At 41.7% G+C, this 18,525-nt stretch overlaps 5 protein-coding genes across 5 annotated transcripts; 4 read left to right on the top strand and 1 right to left on the bottom strand.

The window, feature by feature from the left end:
* The first annotated feature begins 4,506 nt into the window (after positions 1-4,506).
* Positions 4,507-6,005, top strand: LOC126558699 (alpha/beta hydrolase domain-containing protein 17B-like). The gene is made up of 4 exons (XM_050214751.1): positions 4,507-4,801; positions 4,911-5,285; positions 5,374-5,723; positions 5,805-6,005. Exons 1-3 carry the CDS (start codon positions 4,524-4,526, stop codon positions 5,588-5,590), a joined length of 870 nt encoding a protein of 289 aa, XP_050070708.1. The 5' UTR covers positions 4,507-4,523; the 3' UTR covers positions 5,591-5,723; positions 5,805-6,005.
* Positions 5,990-7,669, top strand: LOC126567340 (uncharacterized). Its single transcript, XM_050223570.1, has one exon. The coding sequence runs from the start codon at positions 5,990-5,992 to the stop codon at positions 7,667-7,669; it is 1,680 nt and encodes a 559-aa protein (XP_050079527.1).
* A 425-nt stretch (positions 7,670-8,094) lies between these two features.
* On the top strand, positions 8,095-12,552 carry LOC126567339 (senecionine N-oxygenase-like). The gene is made up of 2 exons (XM_050223568.1): positions 8,095-8,100; positions 11,227-12,552. Exons 1-2 carry the CDS (start codon positions 8,095-8,097, stop codon positions 12,550-12,552), a joined length of 1,332 nt encoding a protein of 443 aa, XP_050079525.1.
* Positions 12,553-13,835: 1,283 nt separating this feature from the next.
* LOC126567338 (senecionine N-oxygenase-like) lies at positions 13,836-15,390 on the bottom strand. Its single transcript, XM_050223567.1, has 4 exons — positions 15,378-15,390; positions 15,303-15,307; positions 14,800-15,192; positions 13,836-14,735 (listed from the first exon to the last, which is right to left on the bottom strand). Exons 1-4 carry the CDS (start codon positions 15,388-15,390, stop codon positions 13,836-13,838), a joined length of 1,311 nt encoding a protein of 436 aa, XP_050079524.1.
* Positions 15,391-16,500: 1,110 nt separating this feature from the next.
* LOC126558143 (senecionine N-oxygenase-like) lies at positions 16,501-17,962 on the top strand. Its single transcript, XM_050214101.1, has 2 exons — positions 16,501-17,192; positions 17,259-17,962. The coding sequence occupies exons 1-2, from the start codon at positions 16,643-16,645 to the stop codon at positions 17,960-17,962; spliced, it is 1,254 nt and encodes a 417-aa protein (XP_050070058.1). The 5' UTR covers positions 16,501-16,642.
* Positions 17,963-18,525: the final 563 nt, after the last annotated feature.

Raw genomic sequence — 18,525 nt, 5'->3', positions numbered from 1 at the left:
TCACAAATGAAGGCGGTAAACCTAATGTAGACAAAATAGAAGTTATAAAAAATTGGCCGATGCCAATTTTTCCATAAGAAGGTAGGTTATTACAGACGGTTTATTCAAAACTTTGCCAAGCTCATTAAGCCATTAACCATATTACTACGTAAGGATAACGAGTTCGTTTTCACACCTGATAAAGTAAAATGTTTTGAAAAATGCAAGTCACTGTTGGCCATGGACCCGATTTTAGTTTATCTCGATTTTCAGAAACCTTTCATTTTGACAAAACAGACGCTAGCGATTTGGCCGTTGGTGCCGTATTGTCCCAAGAAACTATAGGGAAAGGTCGACCTGTTGCGTATGCATCCAGGGCATTAAATAATACAGAAGAAAATTACTACACAACTGAAAAAGAACTGTTAGCTATAGTCTGGGCCGTGAAATATTTTCGACCGTATTTACACTGAAGAAAATTTACTTTGATAACGGACCAACAACCTCTTATAAATTCTATGACTAGTGCAAATCAGAAAATAATAAGATGGAAATTAGCACTAGCAAAATTTGATTTCGACATAGTTTACACAAACCAGGAAAAGAAAATATCGTGGCAGATGCTCTATCTCGAATTAAGCCCAACGAAATCGACATGAGCAAAGGAGAAATTAATGCTAACGATACAGTCCACTCGGCAGATACGAGTGACGAACATTATATAAGAACATCGGAACGGTCAACAAATACGTTTAAAACACAAATTGTCCTAAAATTGGGAGACGAAAGCGAATCACATGAGCAAGTTTTCCCAACGTACCAATGATTTACAATAAGCAGGCCAGAGTATTCAGAAAAACATACAGTTAGTATCTTTCGAGCAAATATTAATACTAAAGGAACCAATTGTATTCATGGTCCCACATCAATTATTCAAATGGTACAAGAAACCATTCGCAAATATTTTTGTCAATATAAAATATTTAAACTGTTTTATTACCCCTTGTTGGTTTCAGATGTGAAAAAAGTCGAAGATCAAGAAGCGATAATCAAGAAAACTCACGAGCGTGCACACAGAGGGATAAAAGAAAATGTAGCCCAAATACTCGAATCCTATTTCTTTCCAAACATTCTAAAAAAAGTAAGAATCATAGTTTATAACTGAGCAATTAGTAAACGAGTCAAGAATGATCGAAATCCATCTCAGTTGATAAATAAAAGTGTCAGCGTAGAGAAGCCACACGAAAAAATCCTTATCGATTTTTTTTTTCATAAATCTAAGCTTAAGAAATAAATTCGTTACGGTTTACATATTCAATATGAAAATGAACGATGTCCAGCGAGGACGCTTGACTTTAAGGAGGGAAACGTAACGTCATAATCAATTGTAAATGAATAATAATAATAATAATAATAATAATAATAATAATAATAAAGACAAAGAACCTGCCGTTAAAAAATATTTAGTGTACTGAAAGGGATTAAATTAGATACGGTTGGATCAACTAAATAGCATCGAAATTAATCCACTAAAACGATCCATCAACATGATTGCTACAATTTAATTTTTCATCGTATAAATGATTATAAGCATAACTAATACATTTATCAATAATAATCAGCTATAAATAATTTAATTTTTAACATTTGATTTTGTCTACGTATTGTTAATAATCTTTAAATATTAGCAGATTATATTTGAATGTGTTTTTTTTTTTCATCCTGAAAAAGAGTACACTCTGGTGTTAACGCATACACCGGATTTATGTTGCGTAGCCCTGTAAACAGGCCAATTGACTAGTGTAAATAAAAACTGACTTACCTGAACGAATTCCCATAGTAGGAGCTAATCTTTTCCGATGCTTCCAATACTATTTCTGCTGTTTTATAACTGTTACCTAAAATAAATAGAAAAAATCGCATGGTTAATAAGCTATATTTGTAACACCATTTTAATTGCTGTCAAGCTAAACTTACCCCACAAACACACGTTTATCTTTGTCGTTGCCCATTCTAACCAGAAGATGGTTCAAACTTGTGACTTAAAATGTTTGATAGAAAAAATCAATCTCCACCAACACGATATTTCTGATATGCCTTGTTTGAAAAATGTTTAATGCTAAAAAAATTTTCCCTGGACCCTGAATTATGCATTTTTTTATTTCATTCAACTAAGTGGCTTGAGAGCGTACGGATCTATACCCTAAACTGTTTTCCTGACGTCAGCATATAAGGCTGAACACACAGGAAGCAAGCTTTAAGTCAGTTTTGAAAGGAGACTGAAGGAAAATTGAAGTAACAATTAACCAAATAGATTAGAGCTTCCGGGAAGATGAAATGGTGGCAATATTGAATAAATTGATACACGAGTTTAATTAATTGATCAACTAAAATTTTTCTGAAGTGTTACAACCCGAAGAGATCTGTAAGCCTATCATTACTAGCTTTCCTTTACTTAGTTTGATACCTGTTTCATGTATCATCATGTTTCAGGTAACATAATTCAGGCTTTAGCCGAATTATTTAACGAAGGTGTACCTACGCATTAAGCATATCAATAATTGCAGCTGTCGGAAAGGTAATGCGCAAAAGAATATTCGCTTACATGCAAATCATCTTAAACACAGAATGTTGTGAATATGAATCCTAGCATACTTAGACAATCACTCTAATAAATGCTATTCGATTAATAAAAACAGTTAGCAGAAACGTAAAAAAAACACATTCTTGATCAAGCGCTCGAACGAAATCGATCCTGTCTTGCATTTGGAATTTTACAACAATTTTTCTCTCGATGTTTTGCCGTTAGCGTATTGATGGTCACACAAACGAATCGGTAGCCAAGCAGTAAGTAGTACCGGTTTTTTTTTTCTTTTTTTATAAGGCTGGACCGGGAATCCCTTTTGGTCTGTTCCTCTGTAGAAAGGAAGGAATGATTACTCAATCTCGAGCGGAACCGTAACTTAATTTCAACATCTTTTCATTAATCCATTGTATAGCTGACTAATACAAATCTTCACCATTTTCAAAACAAAAGCACACAGTTTTAAGGAATAATTTCGCGAAAAAAACTTACGAACACATTGGATTGCGAACCTCACACTTCTCTTTTTTATCACAACACAATAGCTATCCTAACCATGCGGCCATCGCATCGTATGTTCGACGCCACAAATCACAAAATGGAGGAACTGGAGCATCTCGGGTGTCGACACTACTTGATTATAGGTGTTCCGAAGATTCACACGAATTTTCCCTATTCAGAGATCCGACATTAACGACGCGCATGTCCTTTTATAAATTACCGCTGGGTTCTACGATCAACCAAACGTGGCCCGAGTAGTTTGCACGAAGAAATACGTTAACGTTCAGTTTTGTTCTCGTTCCAAAGATTCAACAATACCGACAGTTTTTCCACGAATGACATCAGATATCCACAGTCTTAACCAAGGTGAGTACAACTGAGCTGTGCAAATGACGTCTGCCTGACTACCCAATCACTTTTTTGAGGCTGCATGAGAAAAACTTGTTTTTTTAAGAGTTATCGCACCAACCAACGCACGTCTATTAAAAGAGCGAAATACAATAGCGTGTTTGTTCTTAAGGCTGTGGGACACTGAAAATTTCAAATCCAATATTTCAGGTTCTCAGGAGTTTTTGAGAAGATTTCTCGATTTGAAATTGCTTTTTGGTAACCTGGCGCATACACAAGCACCAACCGCTTTTTGGTAACCTGGCGCGTGTATCCAATCATTTTCGGAACGCGATTTTTTTGTCGCGTGAAGAAATCGGCGTTGAGCAGAAAGGAAACACGTAAACAGTTCGCACGAAACAGAGCATAAAAATTGAAAGAGAGCTCATGGTGACCAGGGTAATGGCTTTTGTCCACAAGGTATGGTCGCGATGCTAAACAAAACATATTTGAAACCGATAGTCTGCATTGCCTTTTTTGTCGGAGAATTTGTAGGAAAATTGACTGCTGTCAGATAATAAAAAACGTAACTTAATAAAAAAAAACAAAAGAAGTTTTGATTGCTTGTTCGTATCGTTTTCGCTTTACATCGTCTAGTCAGTAGAAAATTGTATTCGCCAGTGATAAAAGCAACTGTAGTTCATTTTAAACCTTCACATCCATAATTCCGTTTTTTCGTATATGACTTAGCTTACCTACCTGACGTGGTTAAATCGTGTTAGATGTTGGTGTAGAGACGCGCGAGTGACGAACTAGGTGTGCATAGGGTCCATGCCCTCTTCCATATTTTCTCCACCATTTCTCATGCTGTGTATGTGAGAAAATTGGGTGAAAACACGGCATTGTTTCGGGATAGTCTATTTATTCTGCTTAGCGCTTAAGTGTGCTGTTGTAAGGCTCGCAACAACCAGCAAACACCGACGCCAAACTGGAACGGGAAGGGAAAGCTCAAGTTAACAAAAGTTCCTCTACCTCAGCGAGAGCCGCCACGAGAAGAGGCACTGCTGCGGAAGTGGTTGAAACGTCGACGACAGCGCCGGATTCGAACGCAGCGAACGTCGACAAGAAAAAGATGAATGGTTTGAGCTTCAGTGAGCTTTGCTGTTTGTTTTGTTGCCCTCCGTGCCCGGGGCGGATCGCATCGAAGTTGGCCTTTCTGCCGCCTGAAGCAAGCTACGACTTGAAACCAGAAGCGGACAGCACGAACAGCAAGTTTACTCTGACGCTACATGATAAGGCCGACTGGCAGTATACTGACCGCGAAAAGGAATGTTTCGAAGTGTTCTACGCACGGTCCTCGCGAGGCAACCGAATCGCCTGTCTATTCGTCAAATGTAGTGCTAACGCACGGTAAGCACTACTGTCGGTCCCAGCAACCCTAGAGGATGGAGAAAAAGGCTGCCTGCCTTATCCATCGTCCAAAACCCCAAACTAAATATCATATTATTATTTGTTTTAGATTCACACTACTTTTTTCTCACGGCAATGCGGTCGATCTCGGGCAGATGACAACGTTTTTCATCGGACTAGGCCAGCGGATCAATTGCAACATCTTTAGCTACGATTATTCCGGATACGGGCAAAGCTCCGGTAAGCCGACCGAGAAAAATCTCTATGCGGACATTGATGCAGCATGGCACGCGCTGCGAACGCGGTACGGCATCAGCCCGGAAAATATCATACTGTACGGACAAAGCATAGGAACGGTACCGACGGTGGATTTAGCTAGCCGGTATGAGGTCGGTGCTGTCATTCTCCATTCGCCCCTGATGTCGGGCATGCGGGTTGCCTTTCCTGCCACCAAGCGCACATGGTTTTTCGACGCATTTCCCAGGTATGTCGGTACTGACAAACAATGGCCATAGGGCGCATCACTAAAACTAAGTGTCTGTCCTTTTGTGTTTCTTGTTTTATTACCGTAGTATTGACAAAGTGCCGAAAGTGACTTCACCCGTATTGGTAATACATGGCACAGAGGATGAGGTGATTGATTTTTCCCACGGCATGACAATCTACGAAAAGTGTCCCCGCGCAGTTGAACCACTGTGGGTGGAGGGTGCAGGCCACAACGATGTGGAAATGTACAGCCAATACTTGGAGCGGCTGAAACAGTTCGTGTCGGTTGAGCTGGTTAACTGACAAAAGGTGAACAAACGCTCCAGCGGCAACAGCAGTGGCAAGCGTACCAAAGGTGATGGCGATGGTAGGAAAGGAGACAAGGGGAACGAGGAGGACGATAATGAAGACGATGAGGATGAAGATTTAAATACGGGTATGTTGTAGTGCAATCGCACTTTTTTAGAAATCGCCCTTTTTTACAAGCATATTTCTACTACTCACTGCTCATTTGTAGATGATGAAATATTGAACGCATCAATTACGCTAAGCTCTAACTCTACGAATGAAGCGTCGGCAATAGAAAAGCTACTCTAGCATCCGGAGCCCGGCGGAGGGAGTGGATTCGATTTTGCCTCCTCCGTCCCGGTTCCACCCACCGTCAGTCTATCGCTGGCCCGTTCCGACGGTGACGGTAGAGATATGGCGGAGGAACAGCGTCCATCACGAACGTCCCACCATCCATCCGAACCTGGGTGCGGTGGTGAGCAGCAGCAAGATCCAGCTACCGAACATTCAAACGTCCCGGGAAGCACCAAAGCGGCAGTTCACATTAACGGTGTAGCGGTGGATCACTTTCACCAGAACTCGGACGTGGATGAGGATCGACGATCGCTGTGTCAGAACAACGATATTCAGGGTTTCATTTCGTATTCGTCCGACAGCAGCATGATCGAGCTAAACCTAAAGTTTCGCAAGTGCGCCTGCAACGAGAACATTATCAACATCTCGAAGGAAAACGTACAACAGATGCAAAGAACCAGTCCAACGGGTGCGGCCGAATCAGCCGTAAACATCGTGACGGATAGCACTACGATCGTTGGTCCGGCTGACGGCGTCACTAGCAAAGAAGGTAAAGGTAAAAAGTTACTCTCATTAAACAAGGACAATTTGAACAGGTTAGTGCGTAAATTGAACGATACCGCTCCAAGCAGCCCATCCACATCCTGTACAAAGTGTAAATTATCGTTAGACGTGAAACATATTTTAAAGCAAATCGTTAGTTTGAAAACTGCACCCGACGATGGCCCACTATGCCAATCCCGGTCACCCTGTGGAGACGAATCTTGCTCCCGGCGGTCAGCACTGCCGCTCACGATCGACGACTCGATGGTGGGCTTACGGGCGGATGATTCGCTGATAGGAAGTTCCGCCTCGCCACTGCCTTCGCCGAACTCACCCGTGCCGGTAATTGGTACGTTCGAGCGACGTCACAGCGAAACCGTGGAGCGACGTTCGATCGGAATCCAGCACGCGTCGAGACAGTGTCGCAAAAAAGCGCCTCTATTGCGTGCGCACAACGGACGAAGTATAGCGCAGGCGGAGGAGATCATCATCATTTCGGATGAGTTCCGACGACAATCGTTACGCGACCAACAATCGATCCGGGTGCAGAAAAGTCCGAAAAAGTTTTCCAAATCTATGGAAAGCATCGACAAGCGGCACCCACTGTCGCTATCGCTCCGGCCGGTTGCAATCAGGAGCTTCCAGCTGCCCAACACGACGATGCACGGGCTGGATCCAGCCGATGAAATGCTAACCATAGTGGTGAATAATGCAGTCGAATCTTCTGCGACTCCCGGCGCCTCGAAACCGATATCCAAATCCGTCGATGATATGTCCCTCGGACCGGCTACGAACGACGGGCTGTCAACGACCGGGGTGCCCAAATCTGTCGAACCAGCAGGCGATGATGTGGAGCTCATTTTTATCTCGGACGAGTTTGTCAAGCGAAAGTCCAAATCTAGTTCGGATGTTATCATCGTGCAGAGTGCCGCTGATCGTAGGCGCGAAAGTAGCAGGCGAAAGAAACCGATCAAAACGCTGTCGGTGGCAGGTGTGGAAGCCAGCTGTAGCGCACAGGACAGAAGAAAGCTTAGCGCTACCGCGTCCAGACCCGCCAGTACCGAGGGTCGTATTGTAAAATCGGCAACTATTCCGGTGGTGACGACATCATCACCCGGCGCAAAGGCAAAAAATGGCCGCCGCAAAACCACTATCTCTAACTCGAACAGTTTTCTCACGTACGAGGAACCGTTCTCACCGGAAACGCTCGAAAACAAAGACATTGGGCAGCTGTTTGCCGATGCATCGATCGAATAGTGCCGGGGGCAACATTCTAGCGCTGTGCACCAAAATGCGACAAAAGAATCTTTATTATTTCCGCTTCCTGACGCATAAGCATTTGCACGTCGTTCTTCTTCTCCGTGGAGTGAGAATGAACATGTCTGTTGAATCTTCCATTTACATAGGTGTCCTATTTCGTTAATTATCGCTCAAATTGAAAGGTTACGCAAGCAATTACGATCGTTGTTAGTATTTAGTTACGTTGTTTAGCCAAGCCAAACCGATTACGCTCATCGTTTACTGTTAGTATGCTTTACATTTTACATAAATTGTCTCAATACTCTAACTCTTCCGTTAGCTGCTCTAGCTCGCTCAATTAAATTTTGTGTGAATGTGTGTTGGTTTTGAATGTTATCTTACTAAAGCAGTTAACAAACATCGTTCAACTCTCTCAGGCCGCGATGTTGGTAGGCAAACAACAACGTTAAAGATATAGTGCAATACATTGAACATATACATACGTACATACATACATATATATTAATATGTGTACACTGAGCATATTCTATAATTTATTACATACACAATACAATCAAGCATAATCCAGTGGCACGGGACTGATAGTAACGACTGACTATGAAAAATTAATCTAATATAGGAGGAACACATCTTTAACCTTGTCACGTATGCAGTAAATTTAAATACGAAGATAACAAAGCATTCGAAAAACGATATAAATGATACACAGCAATAAGTGGAACGTTTTCACAAACCTGAACTACATAGATACACACATGCACATAAACAATAGTTTCAACGCACAACAGTAAACCCAGTAATAATTAACAAAAAGCAACGTTTAACTAAATGTAATCCTTCGATGATTCCCGACGCGTTACGACACGGTGCACTACTATCACGTCATTCTGACACGGATATTCTTTTCCAAAACCTTACTTTCAGATCTGATATGAATCGTGTAAGCACACACCCCACCCCACCCCACCTAATGCCGTCCTCTGTTCGATAGTTTGTTGCATTAGTGACACAGAGGTGCATACATAATTCCTGTGAAACATTTCCTGCGCTCAAATGCTGTTAAAGCACTGAAACCATTTAAACCAAAACAGCATACAGCTTACTATTGTATATCATAAAGCAGTAAACTAGGCATTGATTGGAGGCACTGTAAGGCGTAAGAGGGTACGGTGTGATACCAGAAATTCCTACAATTACGCTGCGAATAGTAAAAAGCATACAAGCGAACCTGTTGATAGCGATTGTGTTGTGTAATGTGATTGGACTTGTCTTTTTGTCTTCTTTCAATGTTGTTGTCGTTAAAAATAATCTTTTTTTGTGTGTAATTTGTGTGTTTTACTTTAGCAACTGCGGTTTTTTTTCGTTTTGGTAAAATTGTATGTTTTAATTTTGTAATGGGTTCAGTTCGTTTAGCGTACCGTGAAGTTCGGTTTAGGGAAGTAAAGCAAAACGATGCAATTTTATCTTGTGGTGATCGTGTTAGTTGTATCTCATAAATATTCTCACTGCGAGATAAAAAGGTAATCTGTAGATTACTCTTGGAAGATGCACGCTTCGCACCAGTCACAATATGTGCCCCGAGCATGTAAACATATGTATTACGAAATCTTCCATTCCCCACGTACGAACTTCCAATTTCGTGTCACGTTTTAGCAGGAGAACATGATAAACAAAATTATTAGAATAAGCTTCATAAGTTACTTAGCAATATGTTTCTCCTATTGAAAGATGCAAGCACGGTTAGGATAAAGTGAAAGCAAAAACGCTCTTTACGATGGAAAAGACTTCTTAAATGCAAATTCTTACTTATCTGCAATAGCTAATTGGCCGCAGATGCCACCAAAGACTAACAACGACGGCTCAAATATGCGGATATACTCGCTCTTCCTGAGTTTCTACGCCCGATCTGTTTAATGTGTGTAACCTTAGTTAACTTATGGAGATTTGCGCTTCACATCGGCGCAGTTATAAATACGATCAAAATTTGCATATGGTGTAGTAATATTTAGGTGTTAGTTGGGGATAAATGATAAAATGATTTTTTTTTTCGTTCAGAGTTTATTTGTTTAGCAAGTTAATAGTTTGTACATTTTACATGAGCAAATTTTTGTTTTGCACAAATATGTACCAATCCGTAACATTTCTACGTTGTGATCACAATTGTTAAAGAAAGTAATCAACACGAAGCCGCAACACAACTTGTAAAAGTTAGTTGAATGAATAAAGCAAAACAAGAGATTTATAGATATGACATGCATAGAAAGTGTGTAAATATTTCTGTTTTTACTTAGATTCGAGTTCTATAACGAAGAATTATGCACATTCGATAAATAAATAAAAAATTATACGCGTCAATGTACTATGTTTTGTATCAAAGGTTAGTACCGAAAATATCATAGCTGTCTGACGAAATAGCAGCGTTTGAGAGCAGCATTGTTAGATTAGACTTCTAGAATTCTTTTTTACAACTCTTTCCGGAATCGCAAAGAGCGTTTAAACTCTTTTGGGAATCGTTTTTATTAAACTCACTCCCAAAGAGTTAATAGTCGCCAGAGAAATTCGAACCTCAAGGAGTGATGAAACTCTTGTTGTATTCGAATAGCAAACACATTGAAAACTTATTTTGGATTCCGATTATAGCGATCAAATAGAGTTTTGAAAGCGAGTTTTTGCAGTTGTTATGAGAGGCGTTACGTTGTTATTAGGTAATTTCGCCGTAGTCTCCCTGGCCATTGAAAGTTAAGTTAAGTTAAAAGTGGAAGTATGTTGTTATTCTTGAAAATAGTTGTTATTTTCATCACTAGTGTGGTGACACCACAATGTCGAGTACTATAAACTGTACGATGATCTCACTGATTGGTGATGGTTTAGTAGCAAATTACTCTCGCCAGGCTTCACCCAGCTTCTCGTTTCGCGAGATAAGCTCCTGTGCTGTGTGGCTCATCTCAGAAAGTTTCTTTAAAAAAAGGCTCTCGTAAAGGAAGGCTGTGATATTGGATAGATAGAAGAAGTCTTAAAGTTTCGTTGTGCAGTTATTGTAAAATAATTGAGAACTTGATTAAATATTCCAATCATTTTTATTATTCAGAGTCATTATTTAACTTATATTCATATGACACGCGGATTTTTTGTGCAAGCCTTTTTTTAAACTTTTGTGAAGAATTAAGTGTTTATCCCTATTCCTAATACGAGTTGATTGTTGATAGCATTTGGCCAATGAATACGTCCCATAGTGAAAGTCACGCAAAAGATTAGACCACGCAATCAGCTGATTGCGTCGCTCTCTACGCTTATTGTCAAACAGAAAACCAACAGTGTTCCATCGCACCTGTAGGTCAGTCGCCAGTAGAGATCGCCGACAACAAGACACGCCGGCTGCGTATGATCTCTGATTCAATTCAATTTGACGAATTGAGAAGTACACCCTGCCCATTATAACCGTCCCACGAAATGGTGAGTGTTTTTTTTCTGTCACTAAACATTAGCTCACTAAATAGCTAATAATTTTATCTTCACATGCTGTATTACTGCGCTGGAACGATGGTCGGACCTAGCAGCAAAAACGCTATTGTGTAATCGGTGCTGGGAGTTCTGGCATCTGCACGGCTAAAGCGATACTAGACAGTGGAGGCTCCGCAACGATATACGAGCGAACCGATGAAATCGGAGGCACATGGGTGTATACGGACGAAGTCGGTACCGATCGTTACGGGCTACCGGTACACACTAGCATGTACGAAGGCCTTAAAACAAACCTACCGAAAGAGATAATGGGATTTCCGGGGTACGAAATGCCTAGCCAAGATGCGTCCTATGTACGGTCCGACGAGGTGTTACAGTTCATTCGAGACTATTCCAACCATTACGATGTTACAAAGCGGATCGCATTTGCACATCTGGTGCAGGAGGTAAAACCGGCCGCAAAAGGTGCCGATGGATGGAGTGTTACTGTACGGAATTTGGCTAGTGGAATGGAGTCGACAGAAGAGTTTGATTTTGTGCTAGTATGCAATGGCCACTATCACACACCATTCGTCCCATCGTACCCAGGCAGAGAGTGCTTTCTGGGCAAGCAACTACACAGTCACGACTATCGAAAGTCGTCAATTTTTAAAGATCAGCTTGTGCTGGTAATCGGTGCCGGACCGAGTGGAACGGATTTAACACTGGAAGCAGCCACGATGGCCAAAACCGTATACTTTAGCCATCATGTGCCGGAAAAGTTAAAGCAATTAGTCTTTCCTTCGAATGTGCTGCAGGTACCGGACGTATTACGGATCCTTCCGGACAGTGTGGAGTTTGTGGATGGATCACAACATCCCGTAACAATAATTTTCTACTGCACCGGTTTCCGCTACAGCTTTCCCTTCCTTCATCCTGACTGTGGTGTACAGGTGGACGATAACTGGGTACGGCCACTGTACAAGCACGTACTGAACATTAACCACCCTTCGATGGCATTCATCGGACTTCCGTTTTACGTATGCGCAACGCTCATGTTCGATTTGCAGGCTCGGTTCTGTGTGAAATTTTACAGCGGTCAGCTACCGATGCCCGGCAAAGAAGAAATGCTACTAGACCACGAGCGTGAGATGAATGAGCGGTGGAGTAAAGGGCTCAAGAAACGACAGGCTCACATGATGGGTGCGGATTATCAAGGGCAATACTATCGCTCGTTAGCAGACCGTGCACAGATCGTACCGATACCGAAGGTCATGACGGATATGCACATCGATAGCGGCAGGCGAAAGAAGGAGGATTTGCAACGTTATCGAAACGATGTGTACCGCATTGTGAATGAGAACACTTTTGTAAAGTGTGACATTTCGGAGTTGCATCGGCTTGAGAAGGAGTTAGCTGAAAGGGAGAAAAATAGCTAACGCCAATAGAATTAGCACAGATCTTGTCTCTGAGAATTAATTTTAGAGATAGTAGGCTCACAGTAATCGACACAGAGAACCGAAAAGTAAGGGTATAACTGAAGCATTAAGACCTAAAGAAATTACCTCATGTAATTTACTTTACCAATGCATAAATACGCAACTAAATAAATGATGAGATTTACTTTTAAGCAAACTGCAATTGCACATTTATGACTTGGTTATTGCAAATTATAGTTTTGGTTACTTAAATTTGGAAGAATTTGTGAAGAATAGGTGTTACTTGCGGATGTTCAACTTTACAGGAAGAAAATCACACCCAAACACAAAACGACCTTTTTGCGATGCTATCCTCACTCTTATATGTGCTAGGCAGGATACAGAAGCAAAGAAAAAGCATTTGCCATAATCTGAAGCCTCAAAATTTCTAATGCCAGCATGTCACGTGTGAAAGGTACAACTCTAGTGGTACAATACGAAGAGATTCCTACACCTCGTCACGGAAGATAACAAATGGAATCCGTCTCAGCAATCCTAAGCACAAACAGTTATTGGAATGACTTGAACTGACCATAGAGGAGAAACCATCATAGGAGAAGGATATCGAACGTAGTGGACGAGATTGAACCAAGAACAACGGCCGGAATATGTGAAACGGCATGCCAACGTGGTGCTCAAGTATGACTACGTTCGGTCACACATTCCGTAACCGGTAACTACATAATCGGCCTAAAAAGTCATCACGCCCACGTCCAGAACCAAACACCAGCTAAGTTGTACAACTTTGAGACTGTATTTTAGTTGAAAGCTCCTAAAAATGTAATATCACCTCCGCTACCCTTCTTAGTACTATTCTCTTAAACTTTTGTAAAACAGTGTGTCCTAAAAAGACATGAATTTATCGTATATATTCTTGATGAGCAAATAAGCACCATTCATTGTTGAATTTGTTTGATGAAGGATTCGTTAACTATAATTAACTATATAAAATAGTTGATAGTAACATTGCAATTAAGGCGCCAGTTACTGACGCGAAGAGATCCCTTTGAAGTCCTATCTTGTGCGTTCTCCCATACACAGAACTGACTTTAAGACTACACTAAATCAACAAGTAGTGGCAAAGAAGAAGTACATCAAATGTGCTAAATTTCTTTGAAATTTCTAAGATAAAAACGAAAAACAATTTGTTTAGAACGTGGTAATTATAGCTTTTATTGCGCCTAATTTACCTATTTTCTCAATGAAACACGCAACGATTCCACTATTAAAGCTTAGTTCTTCCTCTAGGCCACGCTAGATAGCGGTTTCGGTTGTATCTTCACCTTCGTAAAGTTTTCATCGTCAATGATACGGTATTCATAGTTACGAAAGTTTACATCCTCATTTTTACTGTTAATGCAATCAGCATGCATTTTGGCAAGCACCGGTTTGAGCGGCTCTATACCGGCAATGCGTGCGAGATCATCGTAATATCGTTGCTGCAAATCCCCTGCCAGCATATGTGTTAGCTTGCCAGTTAATCCACGCTGCTTTCGCTCGTCTTGATCCGTTTGCCACGCGTTGAGCATCTCCTGTTTGGTTGGCAACGACTTTTGACCGCTGAAAAACTTCAAACAAAATCTAGCTTGTAGATCCATCATCAGCATCAGGCATGCATTGAACGGTAGCCCGATAAAGGCCAACGTCGGTTGATTGATGCTGATACAGTGGTAATACAAGGGACTGATGGCGTTGTCGTGGAGTGTCACTCCACAGTCTACCGAAAGAAAGGGTACAGAATAGCGATAGCCCGTGCAGTAGATAATTGTGTCGAAATTCTCTTCTGTGCCATCCACAAATTTGGCACTATTTTCCGTCAGGCACAAAACTTCTGGTTTCTGTATAACTCGCTCACCAGTATGCACGGGTATTTTGCACCGATGACTCAGCATAACCTTATCGGCGTACACAGCAACATCAGGCGCAATATCCACTCCGCTGTGACCTCCGCCAACTACCAGCACGCGTTCGTTTCGGTAATTTTCGCTCCGGCGGTAATCTTTACTATGTAGCTGTCGGCCACGGAATACATCCTGTCCGGGAAACGATGGTACCACCGGTGAACTGTAGTGCCCGTTGCACACCAGCACGTAATCGAACTGATGCACATCGTGCCGCTTGTTAACAATGTCGTTTACCAAAACCTGTAACGGATACAGCATTCGTATAGAGTGTGCATTTAAATCCACCACTGTGCCGTAAACTTACGTCCCACTGATTAGTCTCAAAGTTTCTGACCACTCGCACTACTTGGTGTTGAAAGTGGATGCATTTCTTCAGTTGAAACTTATCGACGTAGCCCTCCAGCTGCTTCATCACGTCACTGATCGTCACAAACGTTGTTGCTTGTTCGTCGATGGGATAGTCCGGATATCCCATGCCCTGTTTCACGAGGTTAGTGCGAAGGTTAGCGTACATGCAGGTAATATCCAACCCGTTCGCATCCTTCCCAGTTTGTTCGGTGTACGCCCATAGGCCGCCAATCTGGTTCGATTGCTCAAACACTTTCACCGTGGCATTGGGATCGAACGCTAATGCATGTTTGGCGCTACATAGACCAGAAGGCCCTGCACCGATGATACAATAACTTGCAGATGGTGCCTAAAATCAAGCAAAATTTTATTAAGTACAATTGAGCTTTCGTGCTATACAAGGCAAAACACCTGACCATTGGATGCGGAACAACTCAACTCGACGCGTGCAAAACGTACCGTATCTACGACGAAACTGATGTACAATGAACATGATAAGCGCGTTGACTGACTTGTTGGTACTCACTGATTAACCCGAGGTGATCATTGTCGTTTTTGTTGTTACCCACTTTAAATTTGACGCTATGCGCGGTGTGATTCGTGTTCGTCGTTCGAATTTCACTAAATTATTTTACTCTCTAAGGTATAAAGAGCGATTTATTTTTACGTGTTTCTATATAGTTCTAGCCTCGTCCCGCAATTTGTTTTTATTTTCATTTTAAAACATTGTCTTGCAATAACTGTGCTTTCTTTGCAGAATGAATTTTACAGAATTTTTTGTGTTGAAATTAAATGAAATGAAATCTTCCTTAATGTAAGTTAAAAACACTAGCACTTTAATAGAAAAGCAATGTTATTTTGTTTTCTTTGGATGTAACGTTTATCCATTTTCCCAAGTTTTTTTTTCAATTCTTGATCACAAAAAAGAGCTGTTTTGAAAAATGTAAAACAAAATTTAAAATTTTGGTAAGTTGTAAGAACTGTAAAATGTTAAGAAAAATATAAAGGAAAGCGTAAAAAAAACTAGGGACGGAATTAAAATTATCATGTGTATGGCTTCTCATTTAATGATGCTGTCGAATTCAATTTCAATTTACCTAGTTAGAAGTGAGTAATAGTGGTAGCGCAGGCGGCCTTCAATTTAATGGGACCTTATATGAAATCTGTACCGGACCGGCTTCGTGGACGTAGAACTGACTCTTGAGGTATTCAGGATAGATAAAGAGTCACGGAAGCCAGAAGTGCCATTAGTTCAACTTTTCCAGCCAATATCTATTTGAATATTTATTTATACATATTCATTATCTAGTATCTTATTTGATATTAGAAAGTGCTTCAAACAAGATTTTATGCATTATATTAGTATCTATTAGTCAACTTCTTATGTCCAATATCATTAAGACATTTAAACTATAAGTGTAAGCAATATTCTCATAAACGACGCTTTGAGTGCGGTTATTCACCTTTTGGCCTTAGCCTTTACCCGGTCCGCTAAGCGTTAATGCATTGACCGACTTAGCAATAGACAACAACTACTACCCGTCGGTATCAGCAAACGCCGCCGTCCCCTGCTATTATTATCTGATCTTATTCGAGCTGATGCTCGCATGCATCCTCTCCACAATGCAGCGTACGGTAGCAGGAAGCGATTGGAATGGTTGGCATTATAAATGTGTTGAACGGGCAGCAGCTCAACCACAGTCGCCTGCAGTGTTGTCTTGCTGCATGCGTTTGAAGTTCGAACCGTAGACGCACGCGTTTAGTGTCACGTTCGATCACGAGGTAGTGCGCTAGTGATAATGAGCTACTGCATCATAGGCGCCGGCATGGCCGGGCTGGCTGCCGCAAGACGGGTACTAGAGGCCGGTGGAGAAGTAACGATCTTTGAGCGCATGGATCAAATTGGTGGTACATGGATCTACACCGATGAGGTTGGAACCGATCGTTACGGGCTGCCCGTGCATACGAGCATGTATCGAGGCTTGCGGACGAACCTGCCGAAGGAAGTGATGGGATATCCGGACTTTCCTATCCCGACACAAAGCGCTTCGTACATTGTTTCGGAAGACATATTATCCTTTTTGCGGCTGTACGCTGATCGGTACGGAATCAAGAACCATATTAAGTTCGAACATCATGTCGTACAAGTTCATCCCACCGATGGCGATCGTTGGATCGTGGAGGTAGAGGATCTAGCGAAACAACAAAGGCAACAGCACATCTTCGACTTCCTGTTCATTTGCAACGGTCATTATCACACGCCAAATGTGCCAGAGCTGCCGGGTATGGACGCGTTCCGTGGACAGCAACTACACAGCCACGATTATCGCTGCACGGAACATTACAAAGGTGAGTTGAGTGGGCATCGTGCATCGAGAACCAGATGAACATCGCTTTATTCTTCGATTTTTACAGACAAAGCAGTGCTCGTAGTAGGAGCCGGTCCTTCCGGAATGGACATTGCGCTAGAACTAGCGAAAACGGCAAACCGTGTAACGATCAGCCACCATATGGATCGCTTGACCTTTCCATTCCCCGCCAACCTGTCTCAGCAAGCGGACGTTTCCTTGCTGACGGAATTTGGCGCAAAGTTCACCAACGGAGAGGAAGAATCTTTCGACGTAGTTCTGTACTGTACCGGATTTCGATACAGTTTTCCCTTCCTCGGTACGGATTGTGGCATCCAGGTGCAGGACAACTACGTACAACCACTGTACAAACATTGCATTAACATCAACCATCCAACAATGGCATTTATCGGGCTACCGTTTTATGTGTGTGCCGCCCAAATGATGGATCTTCAGGTTCGGTTTTGTCTGCAATACTTCACCGGCAAGCAATGTCTACCGCCGGCAGATGACATGCTGCATGACATGGCGCAAGAAATGGAGGATCGTTTGCGCCGAGGTTATAAACGACGTCATGCACACATGATGGGACCGGAACAAGGGCGGTATTATGATGATCTAGCCCGAACGGCCAACATTGAAACTATTGCGCCAGTTATGACCAAGCTGCATAACGAAAGTAGTCAAAGGTTTGTGGACGATTTGATCCACTTCCGGGAAGATGTGTTTGCGATTGTTGACGATGAACATTTTGTGTATGTGAAGGAGTAAACCGAGCGAATCCTTAATGAGGAAAATGATTTGTCAAACAAGGGAAAAACAAATGAACCACAGATGATCACCACTGGCACTATTTGCCATAACATGTTTCCGGAAGCTCGTGACTAGTCAAGCTAGACGGATTCCGTCTTTGATCGTAACGGATCATCAGAAATTAACAACAAAAGATAGTTACTAGGCACCAGACTTCGTTACGCAAATAGCGAACAATCGTATTTGTAGAAAAATCGAATAAACATATTCCTAGCCGTCCTTCATCGGGTGTGTGAATTTGTACACAATAAACAGCTTGTACAACAAGTGTGTGAAGTTGTGGCTCGTTGTAAACAACCAGCAGTTGAGGTCTTAGCATGTCTGATAGAATTTTGCTAGATTTTTCATCAGCATGTCGATCAAATGTAGTAAATAAACCACCAAGGCCAAGGCGATATTATTATTATTACACACAACAACTACAAGTTTTGACATAAGTTAGCAAATTAGACGTCATTAAATTCTAGTCAGAATCAGAGTCATACTTCGGATTAAACGTTATCAGGACGTAAGCTGATTTA

Source organism: Anopheles maculipalpis, chromosome 2RL (assembly GCF_943734695.1).
Source record: "Anopheles maculipalpis chromosome 2RL, idAnoMacuDA_375_x, whole genome shotgun sequence".
NCBI lineage: Eukaryota > Metazoa > Arthropoda > Insecta > Diptera > Culicidae > Anopheles > Anopheles maculipalpis.
This window is presented reverse-complemented; position numbering and strand designations above follow the sequence as displayed.

Coding starts and splice junctions, on each gene's coding strand:
- LOC126567338 (XM_050223567.1), bottom strand. Junction 14,736..14,799: donor TTGAGACTAATCAGTGGGAC/GTAAGTTTACGG, acceptor TATCCGTTACAG/GTTTTGGTAAACGACATTGT.
- LOC126558699 (XM_050214751.1), top strand. CDS start 4,524: ATGAATGGTTTGAGCTTCAGTGAGCTTTGCTGTTTGTTTTGTTGCCCT. Junction 4,802..4,910: donor AAATGTAGTGCTAACGCACG/GTAAGCACTACT, acceptor TATTTGTTTTAG/ATTCACACTACTTTTTTCTC. Junction 5,286..5,373: donor TTTTTCGACGCATTTCCCAG/GTATGTCGGTAC, acceptor TTATTACCGTAG/TATTGACAAAGTGCCGAAAG.
- LOC126567340 (XM_050223570.1), top strand. CDS start 5,990: ATGGCGGAGGAACAGCGTCCATCACGAACGTCCCACCATCCATCCGAA.
- LOC126558143 (XM_050214101.1), top strand. CDS start 16,643: ATGAGCTACTGCATCATAGGCGCCGGCATGGCCGGGCTGGCTGCCGCA. Junction 17,193..17,258: donor CTGCACGGAACATTACAAAG/GTGAGTTGAGTG, acceptor CGATTTTTACAG/ACAAAGCAGTGCTCGTAGTA.